This window comes from Papilio machaon, chromosome 9 (genome assembly GCF_912999745.1).
Source record: "Papilio machaon chromosome 9, ilPapMach1.1, whole genome shotgun sequence".
NCBI classification, from domain to species: domain Eukaryota; kingdom Metazoa; phylum Arthropoda; class Insecta; order Lepidoptera; family Papilionidae; genus Papilio; species Papilio machaon.
The window spans coordinates 8,812,400-8,834,910 of NC_059994.1; the positions used below are offsets into that span (position 1 = coordinate 8,812,400).

Consider the following 22,511-nt stretch of genomic DNA (forward strand, 5'->3'; position numbering starts at 1 on the left):
CCCTTGTAATTTACAAAATATTCCTTCCTGTCTTTGAACCGTATAAATGGTCCCACACTTTGTACAGTTCAAAAATATTTTATTACATCCTGCGGCTCCTCGGCGTCCCCCGCACCCCCTGCGCCGCCCCCCGCACCCCCTGCGCCCCCCGCACCCCCTGCGCCCCCCGCACCCCCTGCGCCCCCGCACCCCCTGCGCCCCCCGCGCCCCCTGCGCCCCCCGCACCCCCTGCGCCCAGAGCCTTTACAACCTTAACAACTAATATTTACAATTTAGAACCAAAAATTTAAACTATAAATAGTCCTCGGATGCGTCCTGTGCGGCGGCGCGTCACAGCAGCACGTCCAAGCGACTGCCGCGTCGCAGCAGCCGCACGCCGCCCGCCTCGCCCCCGGCCCCGGCCCCGGCCCCGGACCCGGCCCCCGCCCCGGCCCCGGCCCCGCCCAGCGCGTGGAACGAGATCGTTACTATTTGTTGGCCAAAATTCGCCTCAAACCTGAAATTATTTTGAAAATGACATGTATACTAAGTCGGTACTCATATCGAACATGCCGCATATTTCCTCCGATATGCGATTTGTCGAATCAAATTACAAACGTACGACCATGGACACGATGTGCCGGTTACATAAATATATTGGTCCGGGAGCCAGGTGCATTTTTTTGTCAATTATTTCCTCTTGAGCGAAACTTCGTAAAATGCATAAGGGACTTATACTATGAATACTCGCGACCGTCAGCTGCGACTAGGTGGGTGGGTGGTCAGTGGCAGCCTCCCAAACATGGAGAAAGAAAAATTTTTTTCAGTCATTTCCTCTCATTTGAAAATTTATCAGAGTATAGTTTATACCGAGATACAGCAAGCTGACATTAATTTTCATTAATAGTAGCATATAAACAATCACCAGGTAAATTTTTAGTTGAGAGGAAATCACTGAAAAATATATTTTTTTTTTCATGTTAAGGAGCCAGCTGACGTATAATCCACCGTGTTATGGTCAGCTGACTATGTTTTTCTTTCAAAATCTACATAAACTATACTCTGATAAATTTTCAAATGAGAGGAAATGACTGAAAAAAAATTTTTTTTCTGCATGTTTGGGAGGCTACGACTGCCCACCCCACCCACGGAGTCGCAACTGACGGTCGCAAGTATTCATAGTATAAGTCCCTTATGCAATTTACGAATTTTCGATTGGGAGGGACTTGATCATGAAAATCTGTCGCTGGCCCCCGGACCATATTTAGCATGTACGGAATCACCGCTACCACAAATATACTGACTGGGAATATACTTTGTTAGATTGTAAAAAGTGTGTATGAATGAATATATACTGACTCTGTGGCGATGTTGACGTGCGGCGGCGCGCCCACCGCGTTCTGCACCACCAGGAACAGCTTGGTGGCCAGCTCCAGCACGTGGCACGTGCGCAGCACCACGTCGCCGCGCCGCCGCCACGCGCCCTCGCCCTGCGCACGCCCACGCCCACGCCCACTCTTACTCACCACTGACCACTGACCACGACACAGTACACAAATACTTTCCTTTTCCGAATAACTAGCGATCAAACAACACGAGCTTCGAATAATACTAGCCGACATCACATATATGTATGTACGTTAGGAAAACTTTCTCACGATTATTTTTGAGAAAGTTATCAAACGTCACCCACAAAACTAGTATTACAATTTGTGTAGCGCCCCGAGCACTAACCGGCCGTAAAACACGACAACAAATGTCATACAAATTTGCGTGTCACAAATATTAATGCAACACCCCATTAATTAAATTAAATACCATATACACATTATATTATATACGTTCTAAAACAGGATTCAGAACAAATAATTAAAAACGATTTCAACCTTTTCCGTGCCATTCTTAATGGATGGATCAAAGGCTATTTTTATTATATCATAAGGTGACAAACGAGAAGCGGCCACCTGTATTCGCCGAAATGGCGGAGCGACCGCTGCCCTTAGAAATCCGCAATCGCAGATGCGTTGCCTATCTTTAACCGAGGGAGGAGGGGACGCACAGAAAGATTATATCTCCCCTTCCTATGCGTTCCCCTCCATCAAATTCATTTCCTAACATGAGGATGTACGCGGGATTGCTTTCACTTGACGCCTATCTTCTGTGTGGTCGTGGTATTGCAGCGGGTGAGTCGGCACATTCGTACAACTGATCATGTTATTACTGGCATCTATGTGAATATTAAGGTTCTAACGATGGGCTTTTTAGCAGCAGCGGAAACGGATGCAGATGAGGAGGTGATGTTCCTTAGATTCGCAGATGAATGCATATTTAAAACAAAATTAAACTTAATGATTGTATTAAAATGGCGTGTTTTTTTGTATTCATGTAAGTTAATCTAATAAAGGCATAACAGTACGAAAGACCAATTATTTGGTTTGTTCAAGAAAAAAATAGTACTGTTTACAAAATATTATAGACGCACGTACCAATTTCTGTCGAAAATTTGATGTTTACGATTTTTTTTTTACAAAAAATGGAAATATCTTTAAACCAATAGAAAATGTTCATACTTTGGGCTTAACTTTTTAACTCCTTTAGCTTAGTCCACCTCCGCCGCGAAATACAAGCACCGGTACCGCTGGATAAATTTCGCTACGTTAGATTAACTTGCGGAATTTGAGTGGCGAAATTACACAGCGGAAGAAATTTTTCTATAAAATCAATGTCCATTGTATAAAAAAATGTAGTTTCGTGTAAAGCGGGGCCGCAAAACAGCTTCTCATACATATTGACAACGAATAGCGAAATTATGGCGGGTTGGCGTTATTACGGTTCTGCAACGGAGATGTGGTACTGGAATAAACGATAGATAGTGAGGTCCTCTACCTCACTATCTATCTAGCTAGTGAGGTAGCTAGTAGCTACTATACCTATACTAAATTTCTAAAAAATAAATAAAAGGGTGTGGTGTGAGCGAGAGATAGCGAAGTCTCAATTAGCGAGGACAATGTGTTTGTTGCTATTAAAGGAGCCAATGGTGAGGGTGTGTCAAGGGGACAAGGGGACAAGGGTGCACCTGCGAGCCGGCCGGCGGGCTGGGCGGAGCGGGCACCAGCCGACAGAATTGCTGCCAGCCGAGAAAATAATCACACGTTAACAATATAGCCGCCGACGACACAATTAAAACATAGTGACTGATGTGCAGCGCCCGCGCATCCGTCTGTTGGACGTACATAGGTGACGTCTGCGCACTCGTCGTGATGTCACATATTATATTTGGAACGGTCACAGGACATAGTTAACATAAAATAAATGGAAACATCGGAAAAATTTAATTCGCACGCAACTTTCGTCGTATTATCCTCGCGTGTAAATTAAAACTAAAATTAAAAAAATTACCCCAAAGAGGCAACCGGGAGCCTCGAGAGCGTCGCGCGACGAACACTGAGAGAGCTCCTCCGTGGAACTGTCGAGAGCCCCGCCCGTCACCGCCGCGCCCGCGCCCCCCGCCCCGCTCCCACACTGCGCACAAACACACCCGCTACTGGCACCACTGCGCACCGCTGCGCACCGCTGCGCACCGCAGGCGCCGGCGGGCACACTCACCGCGCGCACGTGCACCACGAGCAGGTCGTCCGCGTGCGGCGACAGCGAGAGCCGGTACACGCAGTGCGCCGGCACGCGCCGCTTCAGCCGCAGCGAGCGCGCCTCCAGCAGCAGCAGCGCGCCCGTCGACAGCACGGCCAGGCAGCGCGCCACGCGCCCGCTCGACCGCGCCACCTTCCCCACCACGTCCGCGAACACCACGTAGCGGTCCGCGCCCGCCGCCCCCGCGCCCCGTCGCCACGCCGCGGACGCGCGCAGTCGCACGTAGTCGCCCACGAACGGGTGCGCCACGCTGCGCGCGTACGTCGCCTTGCGCTCCTTGAACAGCACGCTCGCCGTCACCTTCTCGCGCATGCGGTTGCGCGCCGTCTGGTCGAAGGCCTGCCGGTACAGCCGGCAGCGCCAGCGGTGATGCAGTCGGCGCAGCAGACCGTCCGCGCGGCCCAGCAGGCGCGGCTGCGGACACGGCGGCCACGCGCCGCACGCCGGGCTGCGGTGTCGCGCCGGCAGCTGCGCCCACAGCCGGCACAGGTAGCGTCTGCGCGCCGCCGCGCACCAGGCGCGCCACACCAGCCGCGCCGCCGCCTCCCGCGCGGCCCCGCCCCCGCCCCCGGCCCCGCCCCCGGCCCCGCCCGCAGCGCGCGACCACTGCCGGGGCGCGACCGACACGAGGAAACACTTTTATACTACATTCTTACTTATTATATACATATCGACGCTACTTGTAGAAAGCGTAAACGCTGTAACCCCGAAAGTATGAACTTTACAGGAGAGCCAAAAAATGATAACTCGTGAGCTGATACGTCTACAAGCATGCGGTATTTAGTAATGTTGTGTAGTTTGTGCTAACCTATAATAAAATCATTATCGTTTGATAATGGTTGAAATTATTAACGTGTAAAAAACATATTCGCGATTTCAAGGGTGTTTGTCTCCTACGCAACTTTGTCCGAAACCGAAATTCAGACGACTCGACCAACGCAATCAAACGAACGAAAACTACAAAACGCAACCAACACCAATAACAACAACAGAACGCAAGACAACTACCAAACACCAAAATCACTCACGACCCGCGGGAGGTATGTGTGTAGCGAGACATGTCTCTAAACATCGTGATTAAATCAAACGATGTCTCGCTACAACGCCATCTCTTAGGGCGCAGCAGAAACGGCGCCAACATTCCGCCCACCAAGAACTCTGTTCTTTACCGCCCACCATGGTGTATTTAATTCAAGGTGCCTAACATGTGGTTTAGTAATCTCCCTTTTTCCCTTGTTTAATGCTGCTGATCTTTCGGGTTGCGTGTCTACTGTTATTCCAGATAAAATCCAACCTAATTTTGTATTTTGAGCAATCGTACCTGCCGAGCTCCTCAACAGTCCATCATCGATAATTTTTGTGTATACTTCAGCGCCTAGCAAGATGTCTATTTTGTTCGGCTCACTAAATGTAGGATCTGCTAGTGTAATAGAATGCAATTCCCGCCAATCGGAGACGTTGCACCTTTGTGATGGTAAGTAGTTTGTGATTCTCTTCAAAACATAGGCTCTCACAGGTACAGTGAAGTGTGGGTTTGTTCTCGAGCGTATGTTTAACTCAACTGCGTACTTCGTACGCAGTTTGCTCCCTTCACCGAGTCCTGTGACCTCACCGTTAATTGTAATTCTTTTAAGACCTGCTGATTTCACAATGTCTTCAGTAACAAACGAGGCCTGGGATCCCTGGTCAATCAAGGCACGGTAGATGTGTGTTTTTCCGCTTTTTTGAAAGACATCTACTAGTGCTGTAGGAAGCAGTACTTGTCCAGGTTGTTTTAAAAAATGTGTAGCGATGTTTTCATGTTCCTGGGTGTGTATTTCTTCTCCGTGATGTTTTTCTTCTGTTGTTGTTTTCCTTTTCCTGGGATGCAGCAACGAATGATGTTTTCCTTTGCAAATATTGCATCTTGTACTTCTCAAACATCTTTTAGCAGAATGATAGGGAATTAGGCAGTTAAAACATAAATTATTTTCTTTAACAAAATCTATCTTTTCTTCCTGACTAAGTCTAACGAACTGTTTACATAGGAAAATGAAGTGATTATCCTTACAAAATGTGCATTGGGCTGAAGACGCTGAAGACACTGTTGACACAGACGAATGAAATGTTTTGGTCTTACTCGTGCCTTGCTTTGAATAATCTTCCACCAATTCTAACGATTTAAATCTCATCTCAAGAAATTGATGTAACTGTTGAAAGCTCGGCATGTTTTCACTGTCCGCAGTTATGTGTTGTTCCCACAATCGATGACTCGTCGGATCTAACTTCGAAACGGTTATGTAAACAATTATGTCATCCCATGCATCAGTATTAATTCCCATATTTTTGAAACTATTAAGGCAGTCTAAAGTTGTGTATAGCAACTGTTTTAATAGATGAGCCGATTCCTGAGCAATCGTTTTCAAACTAAACAATTTTTTGAAAATGTTATTTGCAATATACCTCTTGTTGTCAAATCTATTGTACAATGTTTCCCAGGCTTTAATATAATTGTCATTTGTAATAGTAATACTGCGGAGTAATTGTTCTGCCTCCCCGGCTACGAGTGACTTTAGATAATGCAATTTCTGAACATCATCTAAAGTTGTATTTTTATGAACGATCGATGTGAATAAATCTCTAAACGATGGCCAGTCTATATAATTACCCGAAAATGTGGGTATCTGTATCGCAGGTAACTTTATCTCTGTACTTGTACTAGTTCTCGGGCTAAGTGCACTACTTGTAGTCATCTCTTTATTTAGTTCAATTAACTTTTCCTTTAACGAAGTCTTGTAAATTGTATAAAGTTCATCCAAATCATCAAACTTATCTAGACTAAAATACTCAACAGAACTTCTTTGTCCACGAAGAATCAACGCCGATATTTCTTCGTGTCCTCTTGTGAACGAACAATATAAACGTTCCAAGGTTTCTAGGCGAGTTTCGACGTAGCTTGATGTTATTCGAGACTTAGGTGTTTTCAAATAATTAGTTTGAGCCTTTTGTATTTGTTCAATCCTATCCTCTTGAAGACTTATTAACTTTTTGACTTGTTCCATTTTAATAATACAGGCTGAAGCACAACAAAATAAAAAACAAAATAAGAAAACCAAGAGGGCATGTAACCAAATAAATGCACTAATAAACTTGTATTATAGCACCTCTGTGGCAAACGTAATCCACTGTCCAAACCTTGTATTCAATCGACAAGTCTAAAGTAACGAACACAAGTTTGTTTTATAATTAAAATATTCAGCCTAGTCGAAACTCAATTCAATTAACCTAGTCGAATATTTAAGTCGAACGCAGTACACTCAGACCGAAATATCCGGCTCGAAGGACCATTTGTTTGTCTCCTACGCAACTTTGTCCGAAACCGAAATTCAGACGACTCGACCAACGCAATCAAACGAACGAAAACTACAAAACGCAACCAACACCAATAACAACAACAGAACGCAAGACAACTACCAAACACCAAAATCACTCACGACCCGCGGGAGGTATGTGTGTAGCGAGACATGTCTCTAAACATCGTGATTAAATCAAACGATGTCTCGCTACAACGCCATCTCTTAGGGCGCAGCAGAAACGGCGCCAACAAAGGGTTACAGCGATTAAGCTTTCCAGCGTCGATATATAAATAGACAGATACTCATTATTTTAAAACAATGAAATTTGTTTCATTATTTATTTAATAGTATCATAAACTTTAAAAGAGTTCTTATAAAGTGATCAAGTTAATATGAATTATTCGTATCAACGACCATAATCTCGATTTCAGAAACAATTCTTTTTATCTTTTTGTCTGGAATTGAGAAAACATACTCACATTAAGTGTAGCCGGGGAGTGTACATATTGTGCGCGTGCTCGTTTCCTCTGCTTACATCAAATAATACGTATTACATACAAATAAAATATTTTTATCGTATTCATCGGCGACTAGCGGGCGAAGGGACATACAGCCTGTCACACATACATGTGCTACATATGTATGTACATCTATTCAAACAATTTCATTTCACTATAACCACTACGTTTTTATAGAAATGGAATAATAAACAATATTTTATGAAATAGCCAGCTCGTTAACTAGTGAAGAAAAAAAATCAGTTTAAACACAATATTGTGGCCACGCCGGGACCATTTCAATGAAATCTCCGATTTTACAAGGAATTAAATATTTATAGGTCGTTTATTGAAAATCGCGGAAAATGTTTTGGGCTTAAACGATAAATATTGAGTTCCACAACATCCACAAATGTTATGATCCGTTCACTAAAACATCCTGCATATAAATCTATATAAATTGATATAAAATTCGGACAAAAATGAATTCGACAATCGGACGGAACTAACGAGTAGGTTGAAATAGTCGCAACGACGCGACGTTAAGTTATGAACCTTGTAGGTGCGCCAGGCGCGTGCTATGACGCGCTGGGCGCGAGCGCGGCGGCGTGCGGCGTGCCGGCGCCAGGCCCGCTGCGCCGCCGTCACCAGCTGCGCCACGCGCGCCGCCCGCAGCGCCTCCAGCTCCCACACCTGCGCAACCCGCACGCGCTCTCACCTCTGTCTGCGCGCAGTGCGCAGTGCGCAGTGCGCAGTGCGCAGTGCGCAGTGCGCAGTGCTCACCGTGCGGGGGCTGCGGATGAAGACGCGCGTGCGGCCGTACGCGAACTCGGCGCTGGGTATGGGCAGGGCGCGCAGCAGATGGCGCGCGGCCCGCACGGGGTCGGCGGCGCGGCGCGGTGCGGCGGGGTCGGCGGCCAGCGGCGCGTACCGCGACACCAGCGCGCGCGCACACTGAGACTCGCACCAGCCCGCGCGCCGCAGCGCCGCCATCTCCATTATACTGCACATGCGCCCTTCTACTAACTCCTAACCGCGAAATTATCAATACCATTTATGGTATTCTAAGGATCGCCGATCTATTCGTGAGGTAAATTCGCGGTAAATCGAGTGCGAGGGATGAATACTGTTTTATTTTAAATTACCCTTGCGTGCGGATTTGATGTCTCAGTAGTGCAGCGTCGAAGCGGTGCGGCCGGAGTGCGGCGTCGGCGCGCAGACAGCGCACGAGGCGCGGCGAGGCCGGCAGCCGCCGCACCAGCGCCGCCACGAGCGCGCGCTGCCGGCACGCCATGGCGCACGGCCGGCGCGGGGAGCCCGCGAGGGCCGCGCCGGCCGCGCCCGCAGCGCCGCCAGCGAACAGCGCGGCCAGCAGCGGCTCGCGCGCCGCCGCCAGCACGGCCGCGCTGCGCCGGCAGAGCGTGTCGCGGTTCTTGTGGACGATGCCGCGCGCGCTGTACACCACGGGCCCGCCGAAGTGCACCACTCTGCGGCGAGGTGTTACGCAATGCTGGCTAACTAATTGGTTAAATCGACATAATGAGAGCAGACTTGTAAATGGCTATGTTCGGTACGGATGCACTGTAGTTCGGTATCTTTGAATTTCATGGTTCGCCTATAAAGGTTAGAGAAGGTAGGTCGATTCGAGTTACTAAGTGCCACTTTATGAACATACAATATTTCGCCAACCAAAAATTGTGCCGCGACACCCGAACCACGACACAATTTAATAACCGTCTTGTATATCATATTGTCACTTTCTAACTGTAAGTCTTCCATATAAAACAACAACATAACTCTACTCATAACATCCTCTTTTACACTCACCACATTCTTCTCTTACGGTACTATTTCTTGTTGTAGGGGAAAGCACTAGACACTCACTCACTTATATAGATTTATTACTCACAACTCACTTAACAATTCACAAGAAAAAGAACAACTCAACTCAAAAAATCTTAAATTAATACAATGTATATTCAAAATAGTTACACCAAACCATATCGCGTTTCATTATCGAACAGCGCCATCTAGTTTTGTAATCGTTACTAACACACTCCCCCCGGAAAGGACGATAGTCCTTTAAACATCAGGTAATGGGCATCTGCTAACAATAATGGTAAGAGTACATTAGTTTTTGATATAATTACAGGATGTTTACTCTGATACTGAATGTGAGCGTGCTTTAGGCGACCTCCGACTCTTAACACCTCGTTCTCATCCAAGAACGGTTTTAATGATAATAAACTACTTTTCTTTTGTACAGGTAAGTCCCTTTTCAAATTCTCACTTTCATCTCTAAACTCTATGCCTTGTGATAACTTTAAACAAACGGTAAGTGCTTCTTCTCTTTCCTCAAAATTTATAAATGATGTTTTAACTTTGTCTTCATTTTTCAGGTGCAGCCATCGTCTACAGTATGCTATCACCGTTATTAGTTTTCTCAAAGAAGAATATTTAGTTAATAAGGTAAGTATTTCCCTATTCTCTGACTCTTGCGACTTAACTGTCATACAAGAAACTGTTTCTTTTAGCTCCAATGTAGTAGTTGGTACTTCACAGGTAAGTCTTTTTATGTATTTATCTTTTAGAAATAATGGACCTTGCCACCACAACTCATGGGATTTTAATTTTTCAGGCGCTACTCCTCGTGATGCTGGGTCAGCGGGATTCTCTTTTGTAGGTATGTAAGACCAATTTGGTTTGAAAGTATTTGATATTTCAATCACTCTATTTTTTACATATGGTTTCCATCTATTGGGATCGCCGTTAATCCAACATAAAGCTACTTGTGAGTCGGACCAAGCGTAAGTATGTGTCTCATCAACTCTCAATGCGGTCGCGACATGTTTTAAAAGTTTTGTCAGCAGAAGAGCAGCACATAATTCTAAACGTGGGAGCGTTACTTGTTTTAAAGGTGCTACCTTTGTTTTTGATATTATCAACGAAACCTTGACTTCATCATTGGATTGCACAACTCTAGCGTAAACCACTGCGGCATATGCTGCTGCTGAAGCGTCTGAAAAACCATGCAACTCAAATCTACGATGTGTATTCGAGGTACCCATCCATCTATCTACATTTATTTCAGAAAGTTTGTTTAACTGAGAATTGTATTTGCACCATTCATTGCGTAGTGTGGCTGGTAGCTCATCATCCCATGCAATCTTTGCTGCCCACAGTTTTTGCATGAAGATTTTGGCAACAATAATACTCGGTGCTAGCCAACCCATAGGATCGAATAGCGAAGCTATGACGGTAAGTACCTTTCTCTTAGTTATAGTTGGTTCAAGTGATATTTTCGAATTGTGGACTGTATTTGTTATTTGTAACTTGTCAGTTAGTGTATTCCAGTTAATACCTAACGTTTTTATTGTATCTTTTATGTTTGGCTCTATCTCATTTTTTGATGCTCTTTTACTATTCTCGATCTCTTCCATAAATTGTTTACTATTAGAATTCCATTTTTGTAGCTCAAAACCTCCTGATTGTAGTATTTTTGTTACTTTACTTTGAATGTCGATTGCAGTTTCTATATCGTAACTTCCTGATAAAATGTCATCAACGAAAAAATCGTTAAGAATGGCTCTCTGTGCCTCTTGTAATGACTCATCCTTATCTTCTTCTATCTCTACTTGTTTAAGTGTTTTTATTGCAAGGTATGGCGCGCATGCTGTGCCAAATGTGACTGTTAGCAATCTATAATCTTGTATTTCTTCTTCATCACTAAAACGCCATAATATTCGGTGATAATCTGTATCTTCCTTTCTCAGTCTTATTTGTCGGTACATTTTGATTATGTCGGCTGTAAAACAAATCTTATGCATTCTCCATCTCATCAAAATACTACGTAATTCTTCTTGAAGCGGTGGACCAATTAATAACTCATCATTAAGTGAAATATTGTTGCTTCCTTTATTCGAAGCATCAAACACAACTCTAACCTTTGTCGTAATTTTATCTTCTCTCAATACTGCATGGTGCGGTAGGTATATGGCTCTCTCGTTTCTCGTTCTCTCTTTTACCGGCTCCATGTGATTTAAAGTAAGATACTCTCTCATGACTTTATTATACTCGTAACTCAGTGTCTCATCTTGTGATAGTTTTTTCTCTAATCTCTTGAATCTGTCTAGTGCTCTCTCATAAGTATGTGTAGGTAGGTTAGGTTCGTCGTGCTTAAACGGAAGTGCGACGACGTATCTTCCATTAGGTTCTCGTGTTGTAGTATTCTCGTAAATTTGCTCAGCTCGTAACTCTTCTAATGTATAAGGTTTGTTAGTTTTAATCTCCACATTCTCGTCTTCCCAAAATTTCTCTAACATTTTCTCTAGTTTTACGTTTAAGTGCATGCTTACTATTCCCCTTGTTATATTTTCTTTTATACCTCCTCCAGATATTATCCAACCAAACTGTGTTTGTTGGGCAATTGGTGACCCTTCACTTCCTTTAATTACTCCACTCATTATTATTTCAGTAAATACATTAACTCCTAAAAGTAAATCTATGGTACCAGGCTCCATGTATGTTGGATCTGCCAAAGTTAAATGTTGGATGTGAGAGAAAGATTCATTATTGACTCTTGAAGTGGGTAAAAAGTCTGTGATTTGTTTTACTACGAATGCTGTACAGTTAATTTTGAATGCATTTGTAAGTCTCGAAGTGATCTCCAACTCAGTAGCATATTTGATTTTTGATGTCATCTGATCTACACCACTCACCTCGCCTTCCACTATTCTTCTGCGTAATTGTAAACGTTTCACAGTTATTTCATTTACAAAGGACTCTTGTGAACATGGATCTATAAGAGCTCTTAAGGTTTGAGGCCCTTTACTAGTTTCGATGTTAACCAGTGCGGTTGCTAATAATGCAGTTTTTCCTTGTACTGTAAGATGTGATCGAATAACTCTCGATTCAGATGTAGTTGGAGTCTCTATTGTTGTATTTTCAGACCTGTTAGGCTCACTCTCTCTTTCTCTGGTTAGATGAATTAATGTATGATGTCTCTTTCTGCACTCATGACAGGACGCTTTGGATCTACAATGTATGACACTGTGACTCGGTGATAGACAATTAAAACATAATCTCGCGTTCTGTATATGTTCAATTCGTTTGTTCACATCTAATTTCGCAAATTCTGTACATGCTGATAAGCGGTGATCTTGTTTGCAAAATGGACAATGTTGATTAGTATTAGTTGTAATAAATGATTTTGTTTTTGAAGGGTTTCTCTCTCTTGACACATTAACTGAAGTAGTACTCATCATCTCATAGACTCTAAATCTTGTCTCTAGGAATTTCGTAAATCTCTCAAAAGTGGGTAAGATATCTATGGGTAACTCTCCAACATCTTCTTCCCATTGCTTATGTGATTCATCGTCCAGCTTATTGACTATCAAATGGATAACTATGATGTCCCAGTTTGTGGTTTCCACATCATTGTTCTTTAAACTGTTAAGACATTCGACTGTCGTATCCAATAAATCTTTGATTCCTTTGGCTGTACTTTGGGATAGTTTTCTTTGGTTAAAGAGTCGATTTAGTATAGTTTGAACTATTATTCTTCGATTATTATATCTGTTATTTAAAGTCTCCCATGCAACATCGTAATTTCTTTCCGTGATTTGTATTTGTCTTAATAATTGCTCTGCCTCACCGGTTATACTTGATTTTAAATAATGTAGCTTTTGAACTTTGGATAAAGAATGATTGTTATGTATAAGTGTTGTATACAAATCTCTAAATGTACTCCAGTCATGATAATTTCCAGAAAATTGGGGTATATTAATTTTTGGTAGCTTGACTTCCTGTGTTTGGTTATGTGTTATATTTTTCTCTAATGACTCAGGTGCTTTCTCACTTAACTCCTCTATTTTCTCTAACATGTCTGATTTTGTGTTGATATATTCCTCTTCTCCTATGCCAAACATGTCTATAGCGAAATATTTATGCTTTAATTTTTGCTCAGAAGTAGCTATTTGCACTATAGAAAAATGTGTTGTTCTGAATTTCGTCCAATACTCATTTAACGTCTCAACTTTCACTTGAATTGTAGCAACTTTCAATCTTGATTTAGAGGATTTTCTAAAATTTACTCCGATTTTTTTAATAAGTTCTAAAGTAACTTCTTGTTCTGATATTAAGGTCTCCATTTGCAATGTTATTGATTCACTTGTAATTTACAAAATTTTCTAAGTCCAAATTTCTTCAAATTTTTCTAAGTCCAAATTTCTTTAAATTTTTCTAAGTCCCTTGATCAGTGAACTTGAAAATTTTACAAGTCTCGTAATCAGTAAAATATTCTAAGTCCCTTATAAGCGAAATTCTCCAAATTATTCTAAGTGTTTGAATAATCGAAAGTCCCGTTATCTCAAAATCCGGCGTGGATTGGACCATAAAATTGTAGGGGAAAGCACTAGACACTCACTCACTTATATAGATTTATTACTCACAACTCACTTAACAATTCACAAGAAAAAGAACAACTCAACTCAAAAAATCTTAAATTAATACAATGTATATTCAAAATAGTTACACCAAACCATATCGCGTTTCATTATCGAACAGCGCCATCTAGTTTTGTAATCGTTACTAACACTTGTTATCGCGCGCGGTCACTCCTCTTATAACTACTTCTCAAAGATCACATTTCCACTGCATTAATTTTACTCACACTTTCATCCCGCCAAAGCCAACTCTCACTTCCATACATCAACGTGGGAACTAACACTGTTTATGAATTGTCACACGTAACTTCATCAGTTGTTCTATTAGTCAAATCTTTTCATTTGACACCCACGTTGGGGTGGTTATACAAAAATATGTCGTCCGCCATTTCATCTTGCCATCGCCATCTTGGATTTTCCATCGCCTAAAATACTCAGCTCTTAAAAGCTTCGATGTCCATGTTGAGAAAATTATGCAAAAATATGTGGCGGCCGTCTTCGATTTAGAATTACCTTTATTACGATAAGGCAAATTAGTCACAATTGACGAGCAGGAAACGTATCATTGACGAAAAAATCTAACTAACTAAACTAACTAGGGTGACGCAGTGACCCAAAGTGGGCCTTGGCCTCCGACAACAAAAGTCTCCACTTTCTCCGATCCCGCGCCGTCCCGACCCAGTCTCGGACCTGTAGGTCCCGAAGATCTCTATCTACCTCCGGACGACGAAAATATCTACTGAAGCAAAAACTTTCTCTTTACAATTCACACCTTCCACTTTCGACGACAGACGGTAGCTAAGTAAAGTGTAAAATAATGAATTAAAATACTGACTGGAAGCTGTCGGGCGGCAGCACCAGCAGGCGCGGGTGTCGGCGGCGCTGCAGCCGCTGCAGGAAGCAGCCGTCGCTCAGCCCGCGCGCGCTGCACTCGCGCAGCACGCCCAGCACGCTCTCCGGGCCCTGCGCACGACCGTGTACGTGTCCGTGTCTGCGCGCGCCGCGTGCTGCGTGCCCCACAGCACAGGCGGCGCGCACTCACCGCGTCCAGCAGCTCCGCGCTCGACTCCAGCTCGGCGCACGGCAGCGGCGTCCACGGCAGACCCTCGCGCACGTACTCCTCCTGCTCGCGTCGCAGAGCGGCCGCGCCCACCGCCGCCTGCACGCGCTCCGCCGCGTAGTTGATGAGCAGCCGCTCCAGCCCGTTGTGCGCCAGCGTCTCCAGCCCGTACACGTCCAGGATGCTCAGCGAACTGCGCGCGCCCGCCGCGCTCGGCTGCACAGTCACTGCGTTCACGCGACCTCGCTCCTCGGCGACCAGTCTATGCGTCGCCGGGAGCCCTACGGTCGCACCTTTATGGCCTCGTTGACGGCCGTCACGAGCCACGTGAAGAGGCGCGCGTACACCGCGCACAGCACGCGGTCCCGCAGCGCGCACGCCCACCCCGCGCCGCCCTCCGCCGCCGCGTCCGTCTGCTCGTCGCCCGTCGCGCCCGCCGCGCCCCCCGCGCCCCCGGCACCGCCCCCCTCGCCCGCCGCGCCCGCCTCCTCCCACTCCCACTCGCCGCCGCTCTCCGTCTCGGCTTCGCAACAATACGGCCACGTTACAAAGGCGAGAAAGGCGCGCCGCACCTGCGACGTGGACGTGACGTAGAGCAGGGAGCTACGTACCGGGTGCGGCGCCCAGCGCGCTCGCCAGCGCCTCCGCCTCCACGCCCACCAGCGCGCACGCCTCGCGCAGCTCTGCACACACACGCACCGTTGCCGTTATCGATTGATGAGTAAATTTTAAGCCTAAGAGGTAACACGCATCGCTCCACTGGTCGCCCGCCCGGCGCCGCCTTCACGTCGCCGATTGAGCGGGATATAGCGGGACGAGGAGTTTAGTGATGCGCCTTAACATTCATAGGAACGAAATATGGCGTGAACGTTAAGGTGCGGTGATATAGTACAGCAGAGATATATAGTGTCCGGACTGACCGTACTCGCGCTGCATGCGCGTGCCGATGGAGCCGTCGATGTTGTGCTGCGGCTCGAACTGCACGTTGCCCAGTTTGAGCAGGAAGGCCAGCACGCGCAGCACGCCGCCGCACTGCGCCGCGCCCAGCCCCAGCGTGCCCATCGCCGCCTGCGCCGCACCACACGCACCACGCGCACCACGCGCACCACGCGCACCACGCGCACCACACGCACCGCAACCAACAAGAGCACAAACAAAGAACACTCGAATTAGCTCTCATTTTTTTATTTATTTATTTGATCACAAAATTTCGGTCGCTGGTTCAGATCCGGCTCGAAGGACCAGGATTTACGGGTTGGTACGTACATACAAAGAATAATACCGAGTTTAGGGAGATATTTCGCTTCATTCTCTAAAACTACGGCTAAATTATTTTTAATGGTAATGAGCTCACGCGGTATGTATGGTGACCGAACCTGAACTGGTTTGTGTGAATGATAACGCGTGTTATAAAATGTACAAAATTGCTGGGATGATGATTGGGAAAACATGTATTGTGCGGTGTTTACATCGTACCTATACATGAGCTGCACATGACTCTGTACACTCGCGTCTACCACACATATAATGGTGTACTTCATTACAAAATAAACTGTAGGATGAGTGACCTTAGTGAAGGCGAAGTGGTCGCGGTCGGCGGCGGCGGGCGCGGCGGGCGCGGCGGGCGCGGCGGCGGGCGGCGGCGTGGGCGGCGCGCGGCGCGGCGACGCGGCCCCCGCCCCCTGCCCCGGCCCCGCGCCGCCCCGCAGCACGCGGTACTGCTCCCACGACCGCTGCAGGCGCAGTCGCTCTGCACACGGACCGACACGAGGTGAACAAACCGCCCACCGCCAACATTGACATGGCGAGTGTGAGAGTGTGGGTGTGGGGCGCACTCACTGAGCAGCTGCGCGTCGGCGCCGGCCAGCAGCTGGTACAGCACGTGGAAGTTGCGCTCGCCCTCCAGCGGCCCGCAGGCGCGCTCCTGCAGACGCGGCGTACAAACTTCATGCGACTTGCTTATTGCGACACACTCTATCATATCCATCATTAAACTGCCTACTATTTAATATTAAAACATCATGCTTTTTATATGACATGAAAATGTACCAACGGAATAATAACGTCATCATGTAGCTACAATTTACTGCAATTGTATTCTAGTACATATTTTAAAATCTTAATCTCAGTCTTCTTAATCTATCTTTCGTGTATAAATTAAAATCTATAATACCTTTGTCTTATTCGGGTTCTTAATCTATTTAACACAATTTCATGAAACTTTGTCGGGAAAATTTGTGACATAGATATATCACAATTTCGATAACATTTTCTGAAGCAAAAAATATTCCAAAACGACGTTTGCAAAATCGACACTCGATTAGACGAAAAAATGGTATAAAAAAGTCTATAGTTATAACGAGCTTTGCCCGCGACTCCGTCCGCGCGGCATTAAAAAAGAACTTAAGTGCCAATGTCCAAACTATGTTCTACATCTTTCATTTACAAACTCCTTCAAAACCTTCAAGCAAACATTCATTCATACATCTAAACTTTCGCATCTATATATCTATACTAGCTGTCGCCCGCGACACCGTCCGCGCGCAGTTAAAAAAAAAAACACAAAATGAAAAAATAGATGTTGGCCGATTCTCAGACCTACTGAATATGCTCACAAAATTTCATGAGAATCGGTCAAGCCGTTTCGGAGGAGTACGGGAACGAAAACTGTGAAACGAGAATTTTATATATCTATCTCTTCTCTATATATATAAAAGAAAGTCGTGTTAGTTACACTATTTATAACTCAAGAACGGCTGAATCGATTTGACTGAAAATTGGAGGGCAGGTAGCTTAGAACCAGGAAACGGACATAGGATAATTTTTACCCCGTTTTCTATTTTTTATTCCGCGCGGACGGAGTCGCGGGTAAAAGCTAGTTAGATATATAAAAGAAAGTCGTGTTAGTTACACTATTTATAACTCAAGAACGGCTGAACGATTTGACTGAAAATTGGTGGGCAGGTAGCTTAGAACCAGGAAAAGGACATAGGGTAATTTTTACCCCGTTTTCTATTTTTTATTCCGCGCGGACGGAGTCGCGGGTAAAAGCTAGTTTATAATATTAGTAAGATATAATATGTCAACTATAAAATCTCAAACATTAATACAAATTGTTATTATATGATAATGACACTTTCTGCTCTTGCAATCATTTAGAGTTAACAACGTGATCTTGAGTTCATCATCGAGTAACCGGCTGGTTAAAGCTTCTTTTATCTAAATTTATGGATTATCTAAATTTATTAATGGATGAATGTTTGTTACTAAAATCTCCAGAACGGCTCAACGAATCTCGCTCAAATTTGTCATAGATGTAGAACATAACTAATTAAAACTTATAACTTTTTTTTTTTTTGTTTCCGCGCGGTCGGAGTTGCGGGCGACAGCTAGTAAGAAATCTTTTCCGCAAGTTATCTGGCCCGCTTTGAGCGCCGCAGTCGTCGCGGTTAGTTCCGCCAGAGTAGGTACATGTCTAAGTCAGTTATTTATGGCCAAGTAAGTTTGTCGAACAATACACAAATTTTATTGCTATAGTCGACGTGTACAGACAACATACTGCAATGTGTTCGAGTGTGCGGTTACCTTCTCCAGCAGGTCTGCATGCAAAGGACAAAGGGCATCATTAGTTGCGCACACAATCCCACCCTCTGTTTACAATACTGTTGATAGCCTTCGATTCTATACAATACATGGGTGTACTCACAGTGTGTTATGTGCCCCCCCACCGGCTCCCCCTTGAAGTCCAGCTCTATGTCCAGCAGTTTTCCCTGCAACACAGCGGTACGTGCACAACCTTTTATACATATACATTTTCTGCCTTCACTAGAATGTTAGTAGAGTTTAACATATGACGTTTTAATAAAGATATTGCGAGCCAGCATCAATCGAGTAAGACATCCCCGAGTTGTGGATTTGCAAACACAACGATATAGTTACTCACGAATCTGCTGGCGTTATGATTGCGGGAGGTGGCGGCGTTGCCGAAGGCCTCCAGCAACGTGCCGGCGGCGGCCAGCGCGGCGCCCGCCCCGCCTGCGCCAGCGCCGCCCGCCACCACCGCGCACTGCAGGCACACGCGCGCAGCCTCCGTCTTGCCCGCGCCGCTCTCGCCTGCGCGCGCCTCACACGTTACACCTTACATACCTAACCCTCCTAGTCCGACACCCCCTATATTACTAGCTTACGCCTGCCTTTACGTCTGCGTGGAGTTAAATGCTCTGTGTTTATTAAGTCACGCAGTCACTGGAAACGTACGTTTTCGCTAAATATTGACAGACCTAATTTCGTTGAGTCTCGTTCATTCGATCGATCACGATCCACGAGCCGTGATGTGTGCGACCAATCCGTAGGAGCCGAGACCCGCGATGAACTTTAGTTTATAACAATTTCTCACGAAAGCTTCTATCATTTAACCTTCACTAACATCAGTGTCCAGTTTTTAATCTATGATCTAAAGAAGAGTAAAAATTAAGTAAGTATATCATTTATGAAAAAAGTCGCCGTTACCTGTTATAACAATACACTGATTTTCATTTCTGTCCCGCACCCATCTGTACGCCGTCACCGTTATCGCGTATCTGCAACAACGAGGCTGAATATACCGCTGTCTAGAGGACAAACGAGTTTCGCATCGAGGAGCGGCACTCACAGGTGCGGCGGCAGCAAGTAGGGCGGGCGCGTGAGGTAGGTGCGCACCAGGTCGGCGGAGTAGAGCGGCAGCGCGCGGCACGGGTTCACCGACACCAGCGCGTTGCCCACGTACGTCTGCAAGCACACAACGAGCGCCGTGAGACGCCGCGAGCCGCTGACCACTCGCTCACGACGTAGTCGGCTACGGCACTCACGTAAATTATGTCGCGTTTGTAGCGCACGTGCAGGTTGTGCACGAAGGAGTCCTCGGTGAGCGGCGCCAGCAGCACGGCGTCACCGAGGCCGGCCGGCTCGGGCTCCGCCATGCTGCGCCCGCGCCGCACCCCGCACCGTCCTCACCGCCGCGTGCGCCGCATGCCGCCGCCCGCGCCCGCGCCCTCGCCGCACCACCACCCAGCCGCAGACACACACCTCCACACACTTTTATTATTTTATAGCGTATATTTACCATCATCGAGCAATAGACAAGTGACTTTCATAAAGTAAATATTTAATAATATGGCACAGGAGCCTATCCTACTATAATAAAAATAAAACAATATTTCAAAAATTATTTAACACCCACATATCCTGGAAAATTAATGCAATCCCTAGGATTTGTATAAAATTCCAATATTAATAAAATGAAAAAGCACATTGTTATACTGAGAATCATTGATCATTGTTAAATAAATATATTTTTAAATCACATCAATATGTTTTTAAGTTCTCAATAATTGAATGAGAAAACTCTCTGGTGTGGTTTGACAAGAATATTACAGGAAGATCATGCAGATGTAGAGTGAAAGTAAATATATTCAACAAAGTGTAAGTTGTGTTCATTTAGATGCATGTTGTTTGTTACATCTAATTGTCCATGCTCTATGTCCTGATGTTTGCTTCAATAGCTTTTTGTAAATCATATTATTATTTAAGAAATAACATTAAACCCTTACTTATACCATGTTTTTGACATTTTAGGTAGATAACAAAAATCAAAAAGAAAATGTTAAAACCACACATCACATCATACATCGGTGAATGTTGCTGCAAATATAGGATAGGATAGTGGAATTATTTTTGTTTAGATGACCAGCACAATGGTGACAGTAGGTAACAGGTCATGATGCTCTTATCCAATGAGCCACTAAATTAAATCTATGAAACATTATTACATTTAATGTATCACAAACTTAGGTATATATAACAAATTCTCAATTATATTACACAATAAAGACCTATTCCTTTGCATTATTGTATACTCTTAGAGAAAAATACATTGGGATTTAAACACTTCAAAATAAATTCTTATTTTGGTAACTAGTTACAGTGATTTTTTAACCAGATACTAGATATCCCTAGCACATTTCTAAACAATGATGTAGATCCTAAGTGTAACAGTGGATTCCCAACATGATTACAAAATGTTTATTATGAGGTAAATACATAGATATTAGCAATGTTTCTTTATCATTTTTGATACTATGTATATAATTGTATATCGTATTAAAATTGACTTTTTTGAGAATGGTTCTCTAGTCTTCTTAGAAATCATTGTAGGATTTTACAAAAATATTTATGCACGGTAAGTAGCTTTGTTTTAGTGAAAATTAAACATTTATTCATGAAATTCCGTTTAGTTATCAATTTATGATTCGATGGTAAAAATGTCAGAGTTTATAATTCTAATAAATTACAAGCAAGAATGAAATAAATAAAATTTTAGCTATGTTGAATACTAAAGTTCTCTTTTATACAAGGAAAACAACATATTTTCTGTTTCATCTAAATACACAACCAAGTACCATTAATTTTTCAAAATATTAATGTAACATCGTACAAGAAAAATAATAAGATAAAATTTACTCACCTTTGCATTAATTCTAAACAATTCTGTCTAATTAAACAACACTAAAGTTATGGTCATTATTTCAACAACTTAAAAAATTACAATTTCTGCAAAATTTGAAATAAAATGTACACATCAAACTATAGTTACACACATTTCCCTTTTTTCGATTCCTTTGAATGACAGGACCTGACCTGACAGATATCACAGTATGACAGCAAAGGCAAAGACTAAAAAGAGTAAACTAAATGTACAAACCGATTAGCGTTGCCAGGCGTCCGGATAAAGCCGGACATGGGTAGGCTTGGATTGCGTGTCCGGCCAAAATAAAAGGTTTTCCGGCTTTTGTTAGGCTTTTTACATTTCCCAAACGAGAGTGTACCTATTTTATACTGAGACAATATCCTAAATAATATGGGGTGTCCGACCTTTCTACCCAAATGTCCGGCCAAACTGGCAGGTCTGTCCGGCTAGAAGGTTTGGCGTCCTGACAACCCTAAAACCGATAAAGGTTTCTGACTCAGTTGGCATAAGTCAAACAAAATTGTACTATAGCCTATGAAGTATCGAATTAATTTTTTATGAGGATCGAAAATGAAAATGAAAAATAATTTATTACAACCCAAAAAATTAAGTTTACATTGAACAGTTATGCTAAGAAACTTTATGGATACAAAAGGGTTGCTATTATAAATATTGCTCAGTACCCTCGCACTACGCGCAGCTAGCGTTGCCAGGCGTCTGGATAAAGCCGGACATAGGTAGGCTTTTTGAGTGAGTGTCCGGCCAAAATATACGGTTTTCCGGCTTTTGTTAGGCTTTTTACATTTGCCAAATGAGAGTATACCTATTAATACTTAGACAAAATCCTAAATAATACAGGGCGTCCGACCTTTTTACCCAAATGTCCGGCCAAACTGGCTACGCACAGCCTATATCGCGACGATCCTGCTCTAATGTTTTATCAAAGATAGTCAAGATACATAGTCAAGCGCCATTTATTTCTACAAAAAAATAATAATAAACCAAATGTTCTATTTTAAGAACCAAAGTGGGCAGTGGCTGTTT

The 22,511-nt window shown here is 44.2% G+C and overlaps 1 protein-coding gene across 1 annotated transcript; it reads right to left on the bottom strand.

Moving 5' to 3' along the window:
• Positions 1–330: 330 nt before the first annotated feature.
• Positions 331–19,928, bottom strand: LOC106709823 (unconventional myosin-Ia). Its single transcript, XM_045679509.1, is given in 21 exon segments — positions 331–496; positions 1,339–1,469; positions 3,379–3,501; positions 3,586–4,170; positions 7,454–7,492; positions 8,015–8,152; positions 8,243–8,462; positions 8,605–8,946; positions 14,738–14,865; positions 14,945–15,178; positions 15,256–15,450; positions 15,548–15,645; positions 15,883–16,030; positions 16,531–16,712; positions 16,802–16,886; positions 18,548–18,561; positions 18,669–18,732; positions 18,906–19,075; positions 19,472–19,542; positions 19,614–19,729; positions 19,810–19,928. Coding segments are annotated over 21 exon segments (3,360 nt in total). The 5' UTR covers positions 19,921–19,928.
• Between the last annotated feature and the right edge of the window lie 2,583 nt (positions 19,929–22,511).